General features: G+C 41.4%; 1 protein-coding gene across 6 annotated transcripts in view; it reads right to left on the bottom strand.

Moving 5' to 3' along the window:
• ESCO1 (establishment of sister chromatid cohesion N-acetyltransferase 1) overlaps positions 1–17,082 on the bottom strand; it is a 77,796-nt gene that overhangs the window by 45,481 nt on the left and 15,233 nt on the right. For all 6 annotated transcript variants that reach the window (XR_005234826.2, XM_007974480.3, XM_007974478.3 and 3 more), the window contains 2 exons: positions 7,294–7,396; positions 4,933–7,052 (listed from right to left, as the gene is read on the bottom strand). Coding sequence is in view for 5 of the 6 variants with exons in the window: in XM_007974480.3 (XP_007972671.2) it covers positions 4,933–6,462 (1,530 nt within the window). In the remaining variant the exon portion in view is untranslated. The remainder of the gene's footprint in view (positions 1–4,932; positions 7,053–7,293; positions 7,397–17,082) is intronic.

Raw genomic sequence — 17,082 nt, 5'->3', positions numbered from 1 at the left:
ACCTCTCCCACATATATATTCAATAGTTTCCTGGCTCTATACCTTTTTTCCAAGTTTTGTCTGTCTAGACTATAATGTCCAATATGGTCATCACTCCCATGTCTAACTAGTGAGCACTTAAAATGTGGTATCACTTGAGATGTGCTGACAGCATAAATCACACCAGATTTTGAAAACTTAAACACCCGGCCGGGCACAGTGGCTCATGCCTGTAATTCCAGCACTTTGGGAGGTCGGGGTGGGTGGATCACTTGAGGTCATGAGTTCGAGACCAGCCTGACCAACAGTGACCAACAGTGAAACCTCGTCTCTACTAAAAATACAAAAATTAGCTGGGCATGATGGCAGGCACGTGTAATCCCAGCTGCTCGGGAGGCTGAGGCAGGAGAACCACTTGAACCCGGGAGGCAGAGGTTGCAGTGAGCCAGGATAGTGCCACTGCACTCCAGCCTGGGCAACAAAGTTAGACTCCATCTCCAAAAAAAAAAAAAACAGACAGGTTAAATAAAAGATACTAAAATTAATTTGATCTATTTCTCTTTACTCCATTAATGTGGCTACCAGATAATTTTAAATTATCTGGTATGTGTCTCACTTATATTCCTACTGGATAGTGTTGATCCAGAATACCTTTCCCCCTACATAAATTAAATTCATTGCTTCTCTTCCATAAAGCCTTTCCCAGTCTTCTCTACCTGTTCTTCATCTACTTTGTCTAAATCTCTTTCATGTGCTTATCACTTTTTATTTTCAATCAGTTATTTGTGTCTGACTTACCTATAAATCTTAAAAGCAACAACCATATTATATTTACCTTTTTATTCCCAATAGCCTCTAATTCAGAACCTTGCCAAAGCAGATACTCAATTAGTAAATAACAAAAGAAAATACTTCAGGCCGGGCGTGGTGGCTCATGCCTGTAATCCCAGCACCTTTGGGAGGCCAAGGCGGGTGGATTATGAGGTCAAGGGATCGAGACCATCCTGGCCAACATGGTGAGACTCTGTCTCTACTAAAAATACAAAAAAATTAGCTGAGCATGGGGCTGGGTATGGTGGCTCAAGCCTATAATCCCAGCACTTTGGGAGGCCCAGGCAGGTGGATCACCTGAGGTCAGGAGTTCGAGGCCAGCCTTGCCAACACGGTGAAACCCCAACTCTACTAAAAATACAAAAATAAGCCAGGCATGGTGGCAGGCACCTGTAATCCCAGCTACTCGGGAGGCTGAGGCAGGAGAATCACTTCAACCCGAGAAGCAGAGGTTGCAGTGAGCTGAGATCACGCCACTGTACTCCAGCCTGGGAGACAAGAGTGAGACTTCATCTCAAAAAAAAAAAAATTAGCTGGGTGTGGTAGCGGTCCCAGTTACTCATGAGGCTAAGCCAAGAGAATCGCTGGAACCCGGGAGGCAGAGGATAGAGTGAGACAAGATCACACCACTGTACTCCAGCCTGGCTACAGAGCAAGACTCCGTCTCAGAAAGGAAAAAAATACTCCAAACTCCATCAACAGTGACTATCTCAGGGAAACGGAAATGGAAACTCCTTAAGGGCAGGAAACCTACCCATGTTCTATAGCCCTAGCACAGCACCCTGAACATAGCAGGCACTCAAATATGTCCTGAACCAATATGGTCACATTTCCTGATCACTCTGTCACAGTGGTCAAAATGTTGAGATTAGCGAAAAATAATTGGAAACAATCTGAATAGTGAAAGTCTTCTTTTTCTTTTGAGATAGAGTCTCACTCTGTCACCCAGACTGGAATGCAGTGAAATGATCACAGCTCACTGTAGCCTCAACCTCCTGGGCTCAAGAAGTCCTCCTGCCTCAGCCTCCCAAGTAGCTGGGCCCACAGGCACACACTACCACTCCTAGATAATTTTTAAATTATTTTGTAGAGATGGAGTCTCACCATGTTGCTCAAACTGGTCTAAAACTCCTCGGCTCAAGAGATCCTCCCACCTCAACCTCCCAAAATGCTGGGATTACAGGCATGAGCTACCGTGCCTGACCCAAGCTGAAAGTCTTTTCATAGAGGAAAAGATAAACTTCTGGTATATTCCTATACAGTTTTAAAAATACCCATGTATCAACAAGCATCTAATATAATGTTGATTACACAAAGTCAAGTTACAAAAATATGTACGTTAGTATTTTTGTAAAACGCTGAAACACAAACAAAGCTAAGTATTCTTTATAAATTTATATACACATAAAATCACAGAAATAAAAACTGAAAAGATCTACATCCACTTTAGGAGCACATTTAACTATGGGGAGTCAGGTAAATGGAATAAAGAATTGCAGTCTTTGGCCGGGCGCGGTGGCTCACGCCTGTAATCCCAACACTTTGGGAGGCCGAGTTGGGTGGATCACAAGGTCTGGAGATCGAGACTATCCTGACTAATACGGTGAAACCCCGTCTCTACTAAAAATACAAAAAATTAGCCCAGCATGGTGGCGGGCACCTGTAGTCTCAGCTACTCGGGAGGATGAGGCAGAATGGCGTGAACCCAGGAGGTGGAGCTTGCAGTGAGCCGAGATGCACCACTGCACTCTAGCCTGGGCGACAGAGTGAGACTGTCTCAAAAAAAAAAAGAGTTGCAGTCTTCAACTACACCTGTAATGTACCTTTTGTAACTTTAAAGGATTTTTAGTAATGTTTTTTTAACGTTAACTTTTGTCAAATCTGGGTGGTAGACATATGAGAGTAATGTTAATCTCTGCTATATTCTAAATGTTTGCAATATTCTAGAATTTCAAACCATAAGATTTTTAACATAGCAACAAGTTTCTTCGGATTTTTTTTTTTTTTTTTCTGGAGACAGAGTCTCACTCTATCACCCAGGCTGGAGTATAGCAGCGTGATCTCAGCTTACTGCAGCCTCTGCCTCCCAGGTTCAAATGATTCTTCTGCCTCAGCCTCCTGAGTAGCTGGGATTACAGGTGCGCACCACCACACCCAGCTAATCTTTTGTATTTTTAGTAGAGATGGGGTTTCACCATGTTGTCCAGGCTGGTCTCGAACACCTGACCTCAGGTGATCCAACAGCCTCAGCCTCCCAAAAGTGCTGGGATTACAGGGATGAGCCACCACACCTGACAGGATGGTTTCTTATAATGTTCCTCCAAACAGAGGGGTTGCATAAATTCAAAGTATCTTTCAGTAAAGGCAATGTTATCAAAGGTCAAAATAATGTGGTCTACGTAAGCATCTTTATTCTAGCACAGTTTACTACAAAGGAATGAATTAGATTTCATATCCATCAATATACTCTCCATAAACTGTCTGCTTTCTGAGTTCTAACAAGCATTTATGCAGCAAGGAGTTAGAAGACACACTCTACAACTGTATCTGGAGACACAATCCTGAATAAAAAGCCACTACATCTCTGCAAGAAGCCACACTTATTACTCACACTACAACTCACTACTTATTTCTAATTACTATCACTGACTGGTAAAATCTCTCTGAACAATCATCTTTTAATTGATGCTTGCATTCCTATCTATACAGAAAATAAAATCTGAGAGTACAGTATGGTGTCTTCTCCCTTTAAGAAAAATAATAGACACTGATCTATTTTCATGGCTTCTGGAATAAAGCCCAGACTCCTAACTCACATTTGCTCCTAGACAAAATGTCTCAAAAGAGAACTTTAAATCACTTGCAAACCTTTGAAGTGATTTGACGTTTTTCTCTATTCATGATGACTTTTTTTGCTCAAATGATTTCTAATGTTCAGAGTATGTTGTTTTAGAAAAAATGCTGGGCTAAGAATTAGAACACCTGGATCCTAATTCTATTTGTGCCACCAAACAAGTTGCCTAAATCATATTCCATTCTCAAGTTTTCTCATTATAAAATTAAATAGTACAAATAAATGAGTTAGATCTATGTTAGAGTTCCAGGGTTCTATGCATATAAAATTTCTGCTTATTGGTTTTATGTATTAGTAGCCTAGATATAATTTATTTTAGAAAGAAAAGGGCTCAGCTGCTTTCATAAAGTTTAAAACTACTTTCTTAGATAATCAAAATTCATTCCAGATACAAGATTCTGGTTTTCAATTTACTTTTCCATTTCAGAGTCTTGGTCACTACAATTTTATTCTTAGGCTGAAGACTGAATTATTTATACCTCTCAGACATTCTACTTGCCAACTATTCAAAACAGCCACACAAGTCATCTCCTTAAAGATGTTTAACTTTTAAGTTATATCCAGTAGGAAAAAAGGCTGTTTAGTCCTAGTTGAAATTAATTTTAATATTTAGGTCAAAAGTAGTCCCTAAAGGTCAGGTGCAGTGGCTCACGCCTGTAATCCCAGCACTTTGGGAGGCCGAGGCAGATGGATCACCTGAAGTCAGGAGTTCGAGACCAGCCTGATCAACATGGAGAAACCCCTTCTCTACTAAAAACACAAAATCAGTCAGGGATGGTGGTGCATGCCTGTAATCCCAGCTACTCGGGAGGGTGAGGCTGGAGAATGGCTTGAATGAGGGAGGCGGAGGATGCGGTGAGCTGAGATCGCGCCATTGCACGCCAGCTTGGGGAACAAGAGCGAAACTCCATGTCAAAAAAAAAAAAAAAGGTAGTCCCTAAGAAATGTACTTTCTATGGTTATAATTAATAGGAAAATCAGTGTGTTAAATTTAAAAGAAAAGCTGGAATTCACCAGGCTTATGCTTCCATAAAATAAAAATGAAGAGTAAAAATGGGGAAACAATGAGAAGCAACCCAAGTAAATGTGAGACATCTAAAGTTCTATCACAAGACTGGGTTAATAAAACTTTCGCTAACAACTTAACAGGAGACCTTAACAAATGACTCTTCAAACTTTTATGACTTCATTCTTATGCTAAAATGTTATAGACATTTCTTACAGAAAATATTTAGGCACCTCTATTGTGCATAATAAAAACAGATTACCTTATTTGATGCTGAATCAAAAGAATGTTTCATCTGATTATCCAATGGTGGGTCAGAAGGTTTTATCTCATTAGCCAAATGACAATTTTCAGGAGCCCTTTCTGTGGTTTTATTAATTTCTACTGTAATATCATTAATTTTCACTTCTTGAGAATTGGTTTCTTTCATTTCTTCCTGCTGGCAAGTTATATTTCCATCATGTGGCTTTGTCCCTAAAAATGTACTTTGAGTCACTGGATGATGCATTTCTAAAGCTGGTGGTGAAAAACTGGTTCGTAATAAGCCTAATTTAGGGGAAACTTGAGAGTCCAACTTATTGTGCTGCACAGAGTTAAATTTTGAGAGTTTAATTTTAGTCCAGTTGGAGTTCTTCTTGGCTGAACTATTTATTCCATTTAGTATACATTTCACAGGCTTTGTTTTTCTACTTGGGAAAAAACGATTACATTGCACATCCTGATTTGTTTCCTTCTGATGAAGTATTTGTCGTTCAACATTGGTCTCTTCCAATTTTATTTCTGTGGGCTTTTCTTCCTTTATACTTTCCATTTGTGAAGATTCCTTTTTCACCTCTACATTATCTGACTCAATTTCACCAGCAATTTCTTCACAGAGCTGGAGAATACTACCTCGTTTGCTCTTTCCTGCTTGCTCCAGGTCATTATCACTTTGTTCAGGCACTGATGGCTGTGGACTTTTTGGGAGTGTTGTGTTAGTATTTACTTGTGTATGAACCAACTTCTTTATCTCATTCTTTTTCGAGACCACTGAAGCAGCCATTTTTGATCTTTTCACCTCAGAAGTTACAGGCACAGGTTTCGCTTCCTCTTTTCTAGTAGTCTTCTGAGGACACTTTTCAGATCCTTGTACACACCGAGAACTACAAGCACAAGCTGTCTGATGTTCTACCTTGCGTTTTTTCCCTTTGGGGGAATCTATTACTTCATTAATTACTAGATGTTCATCTTCTTTAGAGTCAGACTTTACTTCCAGTACTTTTCTCTTCACATGTTTCTGACTTGTTTTACTAGATTTACTCTGAGTATTGTTACACTGCTCTTTTTTAGTTGGTGGCAAACTCTGTTTAACTGCTTGAACTTGACCCTGAATTTCTCTACTGCGTAAAGACCTTCTTGAAACCTCTGTTAACTGTTGTAGCCTTTGTGATCTCCGGTTAAGCTGTTCATTTGCTTTAGGGTTTTCATGCACGAATTTTTTCTGAGATAATTTCTTTTTTGTAGATTCTTGTGAATGTCCCCTCACAGTCACTGTATTTTTATTAATGGATTTGGTAGCTTTATCAGTAAATGCTGCCTTTGATGACCTTGTACTCATGCGTGTTTCCAATTCTGGCTGATTTATTTTACTTTCACTGGAAGATTTAGCCTGTGATTTTGTAGTCTCCTTTGGACCTGATTTTTTTGCTAGATTCTTTTGAGAATCCTGAATTTCTGTTTCTGAATTCTTATCTTCACTTTTTTTAGTAACTTTGGAGGAATTCTCTTTTGATTTCTCCTGAATGGACATCATTCCTGAGTAATGACTTTCTTTTCTGAGTAATTTTGAAGAGGATTTTTGTGTCCTGGTAGGCGTGAATGCTGATTAGCTAGTATTATTACTGAGGAGCAGGTATGAAAAATCAACTTTAACTGAGGCTGATACACATTTTCAACAAAAATACTAGTTTGCTTCAAGTAAGGTTTCTGTCATTCCTAGAACACGAGAAAAGCTGGCATGAATGCTAAAAGATACTTGCTTTACTTTGGACAAGGTAATAAAAATTTGAGGAAAATTTAATTTGATTATTTTTAACAAGTTTTTTTATGAAAAGAAATTTAATTCAGGTTCGATCTGTTTTGTTAATTTTTTAATTAATTTTGGTTTCAGGCCTAGCCCTATTACTGGGGAGTTATTTATCAGTGACCTGTTTTGATAAAATTTTTGAAAACTTTTTTCTTCTGAAGTCTACAGTTATTGGACTTCGATTCACTTGAAACATGTCTTACGGCTAACACGTTTCTTTCCTTGTTTGCTGAGTCTGTTGGTTTGCAGTTCTTATCTAACCTCCTTTGTTCAATAAAATATTCTATTAATACAGATTTCCTTTTGTGCTGCCATTTCTGAAAAATTAAAAAACAAAAATAAAGTTTTGTACAATCCATGAAATATGGCAATGCTAATACTACACAGAAATAACCTTGATTTAAATAAAATCTAACTCCTCCTTTTGAAATATCTAGTCTGTACCCTTAAGGCTAACAGAACGAAGTATCCCAAGTATATTCCTATGAATAATCAATAACTTGTCTTATATAAGCATAGAATAGTTGAAAATCAGTGTATTCCTTGAGGTTTACTTACAGTTTTTGCCCCACAACATAGACTCGATGTCTCAGCCACCATAACTCACGAAAATTAGACAAAACCATTCCTTATAATATGCTCTTAACACATTACACAGCACCTGAAAGAAAAAGGGCTTTTTTAATGTTTAAAAGGACAAAGGAAAGATGTAATCATCCATTCAGCTCTCATCAAATATAACACTCCATAATTTCATCCTGTCCTACTATTAGTCATTATTTCCTCAGAGCTCACATTACACAGAGCATTTAATTTTAGTATTTCTAATTTGCAGTCAACTATATGCAGCCAATGGACTAGTAGGCACTCATTTATATTGTGAAAAAAAAGTTTTAAAAGACAAAAAACAATTCATAATATAAGCATAAAATGGGGTAAACCAATAAAGTAAAATCCTACGTGGGGGAAAAAACAATGCACATAGATAACTATATACATAGAAAAAGACTGAAATACAGTCAAAGGAGGAAGATTTAAGCACACACATTTACCTCTATTCCCATTCAAACCCTACTGGAAAAAAAGGCAATAGAGGAACTAAAACAAGACCCAGTTGTGGTGGCTCACACCTGTAATCCTAGCAACTCCAGAGGCTGAGGAAGAAGGATCGCTTAAAGCCTAGAGTTTGTGACCAGCCTGGAAAACATAGCAAGATTCTGTCTCTACAAAAATTAAAAATTAGCCAGGCATTGTGGCATGTACCCACAATCCAGGTTACTTGGGAGACTGAGACAGGAGGATTGTCTGAGCCCAGGAGTTGAAGGTTGCAGTAAGCTATAATCATGCCAGTGCACTCCAACCTGGACAAAAGAGTGAGACCCCATCTCTAAAAATAAGTAAATAAAAAGCCAAGACAAAGCCATAAACCCAAAGGATACAGAACAAGTGAGTACATGATAAAAATTTAGAAGTACAGATGCTACAGAGAAGGACAAATAACTGACTTAGTAGACTCCAGAAAATCTGAATCTTCAGGTAGAAATGTGGAAAGCTGAGAAGAAGATCTATTTATACCCCAAGAAGGAATTGGCAGTATCAGACTCCACAGAGATGGGGATAAAAATGGGACTCAAAAGGCCGGGCACGGTGGCTAACACCTGTAATCCCAGCACTTTGGGAGGCCAAGGCAAGTGGATCATGAGGTCAGGAGTTCAAGACCAGCCTGGCCAAGATGATGAAACTCTACTAAAAATACAAAAATTAGCCGGGCATGGTGGTGGGTGCCTGTAATCCCAGCTACTTGGGAGGCTGAAGAAGGAGAATCACCTGAACCCGGAGGCAGAGGTTGCAGTGAGCTGAGATCGTGCCACTGCACTCCAGCCTGGGCGACAGAGCAAGACTCTTGTCTCAAAAAAAACAAGAAAATGGGACTCATAAAAGCAGATAGGGCTGGGCACAGTGGCTCACGCCTGTAATCCCAGCACTTTGGGAGGTCGAGGCAGGCGAATCACTTGTGGCCAGGAGCTCAAGACTAGCCTGGCCAACACAGTGAAACCCTATCTCTACTAAAAATACAAAAAAATCAGCTGGGCGTAGTGGTGCATGCCTGTGATACCAGTTGCTCAGGAGGCTGAGGCAGGAGAATCACTTGAACCTGGGAGGCAGAGGCTGCAGTGAACTCAGATTGTGCCACTGCACTCCACCCTGGACAACAAGAGTGAGACTCCGTCTTTTAAAAAAAAAAAAAAAAAAAAAAAAACAGGCTAAGCATGGTGGCTCACACCTGTAATCCCAGCACTTTGGGAGGCTGAGGCAGGTAGATCGCAAGGTCAGGAGGTCAAGACCATCCTGGCTAACATGGTGAAACCCCATCTCTACTAAAAATACAAAAACTTAGCTTGGTGTGGTGGCACGCACCTGTAGTACCAGCTACTGGGGAGGCTGAGGCAGGAGAATTGCTTGAATCTGGGAGGCGGAGCTTGCAGTGAGCCGAGATCGAACCACTGCACTCTAGCCTGGGCGAAAGAGCTAGACTTCATTCCACACACAAAAAAAAGAAAAAAGCAGAGAGACTCCCAGATTGCCATTCCCATTACTAGCACTCAGAAGACTAGAGGTATAAATCTCTAGGAGTGAAACAGAAGGTCTGCAGGCTCAACAGGCACAGTTGAGGATGGAAGTATCATACCAGTAACAGAAAAAATAAATAGGAATATACACACTGATTGCTGAAACCCACTCTGTACATTCAAAACCCTCTTTGCCTACTCACCAAGGCTCCTAGAGGATAGCTCCTAGAGGCTCCAAGCATACACCTTCTACTAAGGAAATGGAAATATTATGTTCTGAAGATGAGTACTACCGAATTTGGCAGGCCCTAGAGAAAATACCTAAAAATACTGATAACGTCTACCTATAATCACTAAGACACAAACACAAACACACACCCTATAGTCAGGAGTCTACCCGCCACTCTACCATCCAAATACACACAATTTCCAATCACTTTTAACCATGAGCAGTTAAACAAGAATCACCACAAACACAAGAAAAACCTTCATACGAAGAAAAAACAGGAAAAAAGTAGCTTTGAGAAAAAATTAGAGACAAAAACTAAAAATAAGCTAATTTGTCATGAAACAGATAGACAAGAACAGCATACAAAAAAGAACTCTTGAAAACTAAAAACACTATAGAAAAAAATGAAAAAGTCAACAGACACATCAGAAGGTAAAGATAAGGAGCTCTCCTATAAAGTACATCAAAATGACTAAGATGGCACATGGGAGGAAAAAAATAGGAAAACTAGAGGACAAGCCATGAGGTCCAACACGCCATTAACTGGACCTTTCAGGGAACAGAAAAAAAGCACTGGGGAGAAAAAAAAAAAAATCAAGAACTCAAGAAATTTTTCTAGACCTGAATGACATGAGTTTCCAGATTAAAAGGGCCAAGATTGCCAGGTGCAGTGGCACGTCTATAATCCCAGCTACTCTGGGAAGCTGAGGCAGGAGGATCACTTGAGGCCAAGAGTTCCAGACCAGCCTGAGTAACAGAGCAAGATCTACTACAAAAAAAAAAAAGAAAGAAAACAAAAAAAATGTTTTTTGAGACAGAGTCTCGCTTTGTTGTCCAGGATAGAATGCAGTGGCACAATTTCAGCTCACTGCAACCTCCACCTCCCGAGTTCAAGCAATTCTCGTGCCTTAGCCTCCTAAGCAGCTGGAACTACAGGCATGCACCACCACACCTGGCCACTTTCCCCCACTTCCCACCAAGATGGAGTCTCACTCTGTTGCCCCGGCTGGAGTGCAGTGGCACGATCTCGGCTTACTACAACCTCCACCTCCTGGGTTCAAGTGATTCTCCTGCCTCAGCCTCCTGAGTAGCTGGGATTACAGGCACGTGTGTGCCACCACGACCAGCTAATTTTTCTGTATTTTTAGTAGAGATCAGGTTTTGCCATGTTGGCCAGGCTGGTCCCGAACTCCTGACCTCATGATCTGCCTGCCTCAGCCTCCCAAAGTGCTGCAATTACAGGCATGAGCCACTGCACCTGGCCTTTTTTGTATTTTTAGTAGAGATGGAGTTTCACCATGTTGGCCAAGCTGGTCCCAAACTCCTGACTTCAAGTGATCCACCCACTTTGGCCTCCCAAACTGCTAGGATTACAGGCATGAGCCACTGTACCTGGCCAAAAAAATGTTCCAATAAGCTGAGCACGGTAGCACATGCCTACAGACAGGCCCAGCTACTCAGGAGGCTGAGGCAGGAGGATGACATGAGCTCTGGAGTCTGAGGCTGCAGTGAACTATGATCATATCACTGCACTCCAGACTGAGTGACAAAGACACCATCTCTTTAAAAAACAAACAAAAAAATGGGGCCAGGCATAGTGGCTCACGCCTGTAATCCCAGCACTTTGGGAGGCTGAGGCAGGTGAATCATGAGGTCAGGAGTTCAAGACCAGCCTGGCCAACATGGTGAAACCCTGTCTCTACTAAAAATACAAAAAAATTAGCTGGGCATGGAGGCAGGCACCTGTAATCCCAGCTACTCAGGAGGCTGAGGCAGGAAAATTGCTTGAACCACGGAGGCAGAGGTTGCAGTGAGCTGAGATCATGCCACTCACTGTACTCCAGCCTGGGAAACAGAGTGAGATTCTGACACACACACACACACACACACACACACAAAGCAGGGAGGGGACCTAAGAGTACCTAGAACAACGGATGAAAAAAATTTATTTATTTTTATTTTATTTTATTTTATTTTTTGAGATGGAGTCTCACTCTGTTGCTCAGGCTGGAGTGCAGTGAGGCAAGCTTGGCTCACTGCAACCTCTGTCTCCCAGGGTCAAGCAATTCTCCTGCCTTAGCCTCCTGAGTAGCTGGGATTACAGGCATGTGCCACCACACCCGGCTAATGTTTTTTGTATTTTTAGTAAAGATGGGGTTTCAGTGTATTGGTCAGGCTGGTCTCGAACTCCTGACCTCAGGTAATCCAACTGCCTCGGCTTCCCAAAGTGCTGGGATTACAGGCATGAGTCACCACGCCCAGCCCAAAAAAATTTTTTTTCAGCCTTTCTATGTTTCTGCTGGCAATGAGGAAAAAAACTTTTTAATTTTTAAAAAACCTATCATAAGGATAAAAAGATGACTCTCAAATTTCTAGAGGGGGAAAAATCCTGACCACTTACAGATGATTAAGATCAGAATTACAACAAACCTTCCACAGCAACACTGGAAGCAAGATAATGGGAAAATTATTCAAAATGCTGAAGAAAAATTATGTCCCAAGTAGAATTCAATGCCCAATTAAGTGTGGAGTCTAGATAATTTTCAGATATGCATGGTGTCAAAAAATTTAACTCCCAAACATATTCCTCTGGGGTCTACAAGAGAATGTGCACCAAAAAAAAAAAGTGTTAAAACGAAAAAAAAAGGAGGGAGTTCAGAAACCAAACAAAAAAATGAGACTGCACGTGTGTAGTTACTGAAGTTTATATGAATAAATATAAGTATAAATAAGTTAGTTTAAAGGAATTTTTTAAAAAGAATTACTATTGGCCAGGCGCGGTGGCTCATACCTGTAATCCCAGCACCTTGGGAGGCCAAGGCAGGCGGATCACCTGAGGTCAGGAGTTCGAGACTAGCCTGACCAACATGGAGGAACCCCATCTCTACTAAAAATACAAAATTAGCTGGGCATGGTGGCGCATACCTGTAATCCCAGCTACTCGGGAGACTGAGGCAGAAGAATCTCCTGAACCCAGGAGGCGGAGGTTACGGTAAGCTGAGATCGTGCCATTGCACTCCAGCCTGGGCAACAAGAGTGAAACTCCATCTCAAAAAAAAAAAAAAAAAAAAAAAAGAATTACTTTTTGTGAGTAATTTTTTACTCACGCCCAGCTGATTTTTTGTATTTTAGTAGAGACAGGATTTCACGGTGTTGCCCAGGCTGGTCTTGACCTCCTGAGCTCAGGCAATCTGCCTGCCTCAGCCTCCCAAAAAAAAGTGCTAGGATTACAGGCATGAGCCACCACACCTGGCCAAGAATCACTATGGATAATACAGATATACAGTCACTCTTGATTGTCTACTCATGCCAATAAAAGGAATGACCTGGCAGTTAATGAACTGAGGATATTTTCAAATATATTTTTCAGGTTTCAGAATGCACAAACCAAAATCAAGTATCATGCTTTATGGAATTGCACAAGTCTTCCATTAAATTCAGCAAGCAAAGCTCTAACTATCTAAACAATAAGATGAAATACATAATAGAAAATACCACATGCCATTTACAGCAATACACAGACATGCACAAACGTACACAGACATGCACAAACGTACACAAGCACACACAAAAATCAACTTAAAAAATAACATGGTAGGCTGGGCACGGTGGCTCACACCTGTAATCCCAGCACTTTGGGAGGCCAAGGCGGGCTGGTACAAGGTCAGGAGATCGACACCATCCTGGCTAACATGGTGAAAATCGGCAACTACTAAAAATACAAAAAAATTAGCTGGGCGTGGTGGTGGGCGCCTGTAGTCCCAGCTGCTAGGGAGGCTGAGGCAGTGAGGCAGGAGAATGACGTCAATCCAGGAGGTGGAGCTTGCAGTGAGACAAGATCGCGCCACTGCACTCCAGCCTGGGCGACAGAGCGAGAATCCGTCTCAAAAAACAAAAAAAAGGGAGATTTCCACTGATATTAAAATACACTTAGCTGTAATATTCAACAGTTTAGTTCCAACATACCAATTTGTAGATATTAACAGAACAAAACAAATTCTAAAAACAGGCCTGAAATACAAAATTAGCTGGGCATGGTGGTGGGCGCCTGTAATGCCAGATACTCGTGAGGCTGAGGCAGGAGAATTGCTTGAACCCAGGAGGCAGAGGTTGCAGTGAGGTGAGATGGCACCATTGCACTCCAGCCTGGGCGACAGAGCAAGACTCCATCTCATAAAACAAATAAATAAAATAAAAATAAAAACAAAAATAAAAATAGGCCCTAATCCATCAGGGAATTTAGTACATATAAAGGTGGTATTCATTTCATTCATTTCAAATTAATGAAAAAAGATTACTCAACAACTGCTGTTAGCTGGGCACACACACCTGTAATAACAGCTACTCCAGAGATGAGGCAGGAGGATAGCTTGAGCCCAGGAGTTTGACACCAGCATGGTCAACATAGCAAGATTCCATCTCAAAGAAAAATTTATTAATCAGAGTTTGAGACCAGACTGGGCAACACAGTGAGATCTCATCTATACTTCAAAAAAAAAAAAAAAAAAATCAGTGAGGTGTGGTGTGTACCTGTAGTCCCAGCTACTCAGGAAGATGAGATGGATGGATCACTTGAGCCTGGGAGATCAAGGCTTCAGTGAGCTGTGATTATGCCACTACACTCCAGCCTGGGCAAGAGAGACCCCATCTCCAATAAATAAATTAATTAGTTAATTAATTGGTGTTAGAAAAACTGGGTAACCATCTAGGTAACCTATTCTAGTTTATGAATAAGAAAATGTTCAAGAAAAATGTTTTAATCATTAAAATAAAAACATTAAAACACAGATTAAAGTATGGGAAATCTTTTTTTCGCTCTTGTTGCCCAAGCTGGAGTGCAATAGTGCAATCTTGGCTCACAGCATCCTCCACCTTCTGGGTTCAAGCGATTCTCCCGCCTCAGCCTCCCAAGTAGCTAGGATTATAGGTGCGCACCACCACATACGGGTAATTTTTTGTATTTTTAGTAGAAATGGGGTTTCACCATGTTAGCCAGGCTGGTCTCGAACTCCTGGCCTCAGGTGATATTTCCGCCTCGGCCTCCCAAAGTGCTTACATTACAGGCATGAGCCACCTTGTCTGGCCAGGAAATCCTTAAATATTTGTTTTCGGCCGGGCGTGGTGGCTCAAGCATGTAATCCCAGCACTTTGGGAGGCCGAGACGGGCGGATCACGAGGTCAGGAGATCGAGACCATCCTGGCTAACACGGTGAAACCCCGTCTCTACTAACAAATACAAAAAACTAGCCGGGTGAGGTGGCGGGCGCCTGTAGTCCCAGCTACTCGGGAGGCTGAGGCAGGAGAATGGCGTAAACCCGGGAGGCGGAGCTTGCAGTGAGCTGAGATCCGGCCACTGCACTTCAGCGCGGGCGACAGACCAAGACTCCGTCTCAAAAAAAAAAATAAATAAATAAAAATTTGTTTTCACAGTGAGAAAGGCCTTTTAAGCCTTGTCACAAAATTCAGAAGCCAAGTTTGAAGGGCAAAACTGAGGAAAAATACTGGCAAGAAATAGCAAAAGCTAATAACCAAAATATATTTACAGGGAAATAACTATAAATGGCTGGTATAATAGATAACAAGATAATAATACAAATTAAAACCAACACAAAATATCATTTTTCACCTATCAGACTGGCCAAAGATCAAACAGTTTAACAATACACTCTTGGTAAATGTTTGTGTCAGGTACCTTACATTACTAAAAGTGATTCAATGTCTATGCAGGACACTCCACCTATCAAAATTATAAATGCTAATTTTCAAACAGTTTCATTTCAGGCCTGGCGCAATGGCTCACACCTGTAATCTCAGCACTTTGGGAGGCCAAGGCAGGCAGATCACCTGAGGTCAGGAGTTCAAGACCAGCCTGACCAACAAGGAGAAACCCCATCTCTCCTAAAAATACACAAAATTAGCCAGGCATGGAGGTGCATGCCTGTAATCCCACTACTTGGGAGGCTGAGGAAGGAGAATCGCTTGAAGCCAGGAGGCAGAGATTGCGGTAAGCCAAGATCCCAAGATCGCACTGTTGCACTCCAGCCTGGGCAACAAGAGCGAAATTATGTCTCAAAAAACAAAAACAGTTTCACTTCCAGGACTTTGTATTAGTTATACTTGCACAAGTGCACGAGACACATGCAGCTACAAAACTCATTGCAACAATGTTTCAACAAAGATTGCAATCCCTCACCCAACAAACAACCATCACTCTAACACTGTTTATAGAATTGATGATACATTTGTACAACAGAATACAATGCAATCAAGTCAAGGTAGAGCTGAGATTCAAATCAATTCCAGGCAAAATTCCTACAGGCTTTTCTTTTTAATAGATCTATAGGTCCAATTTTTATTTTTATTTTTATTTAGAGACGGGGTTTCTCTCTGTCACCCAGGCTAGGGTGCAGTGGTGTAATCATAACTCACAGCAGCCTCAAACTTCTGGGCTCAAGTGATCCTTCTACCTCAGCCTCCCAAGTAGCTAAGACTACAGGCATGCACCACTACACCTGGCTCCCACAGGCTTTTTATACAGAAATCGACAGCCTGATTTTAAAATGTGTATGAAAATGCAAACTATGTACAATAACCAAAACATTTTTTAAAAAGAGCAGAACTGAAATACTAACACTATCCAATTTCAGGATTTACTATACAGCTACAAAAATCAACACAGTATAACAATCACAAGACACAGAGATCAACAAAACAGAAAAGAGAACCCAGAAACAGACTACACATGTATGGTCAGTTAATTTTCAACAAAAGTGCCAAGACAAGTCAAAGAGGGAAAGAAAACCTTTTGTTTTCTTTTTTTTGGGGGGGGGATGGAATCTCACTCTGTCGCCCAGGCTGGAGTGAAGTGGCACCATCTTGGCTCACTGCACCTCCGCCTCCTGGGTTCAAGGGATTCTCCTGCCTCAGCCTCCTGAGTAACTGGGATTACAAGCGCATGCCACCACGCCTGGCTAATTTTTGTATTTTTAGTAGAGACAGGGTTTCACCATGTTGGTCAGGCTGGTCTTGAACTCCTGACCTCATGATCGGCCCACCTTGGCCTCCAAAAGTGCTGGGATTACAGGCAGGAGCCACTGCACCTGGCCCCAGAAAGTCTTTTCAACAGATGGTGCTGAAACTATTAGATATCTAAATACACAAAAGAGGCTGGGCACGGTGGCTCACTCCTATAATCCCAGTACTTTGGGAGGCCGATGCAGGCGGATCACCTGAGGTCAGGAGTTTGAGACTAGCCTGGCCAACATGGTGAAACCTTGTCTCTACTAAAAACACACACAAAAATTAGCCAGGTGTGGCGGTGGGCATCTGTAATCCCAGCTACTCGGGAGCCTGAGGCAGGAGAATTGCTTGAACCAAGAGGCGTTAAGTTGCAGTGAGCTGAGATGGCACTACTGCATTCTAGCCTGGGCAAACGAGCAAGACTCCATCTCAAAACAAACAACAAAACAAATACACAAAAGAAAATGAACAGTTTTATGCACAATAACCAAAATGTGAAAACAATCCAAAAGTCAGGTGGATGGATAA

This window comes from Chlorocebus sabaeus, chromosome 18 (assembly GCF_047675955.1).
Source record: "Chlorocebus sabaeus isolate Y175 chromosome 18, mChlSab1.0.hap1, whole genome shotgun sequence".
Classification (NCBI taxonomy): domain Eukaryota; kingdom Metazoa; phylum Chordata; class Mammalia; order Primates; family Cercopithecidae; genus Chlorocebus; species Chlorocebus sabaeus.
The sequence above is the reverse complement of the archived record's forward strand: the minus strand, read 5'-3'. Positions and strand labels throughout refer to the sequence as shown.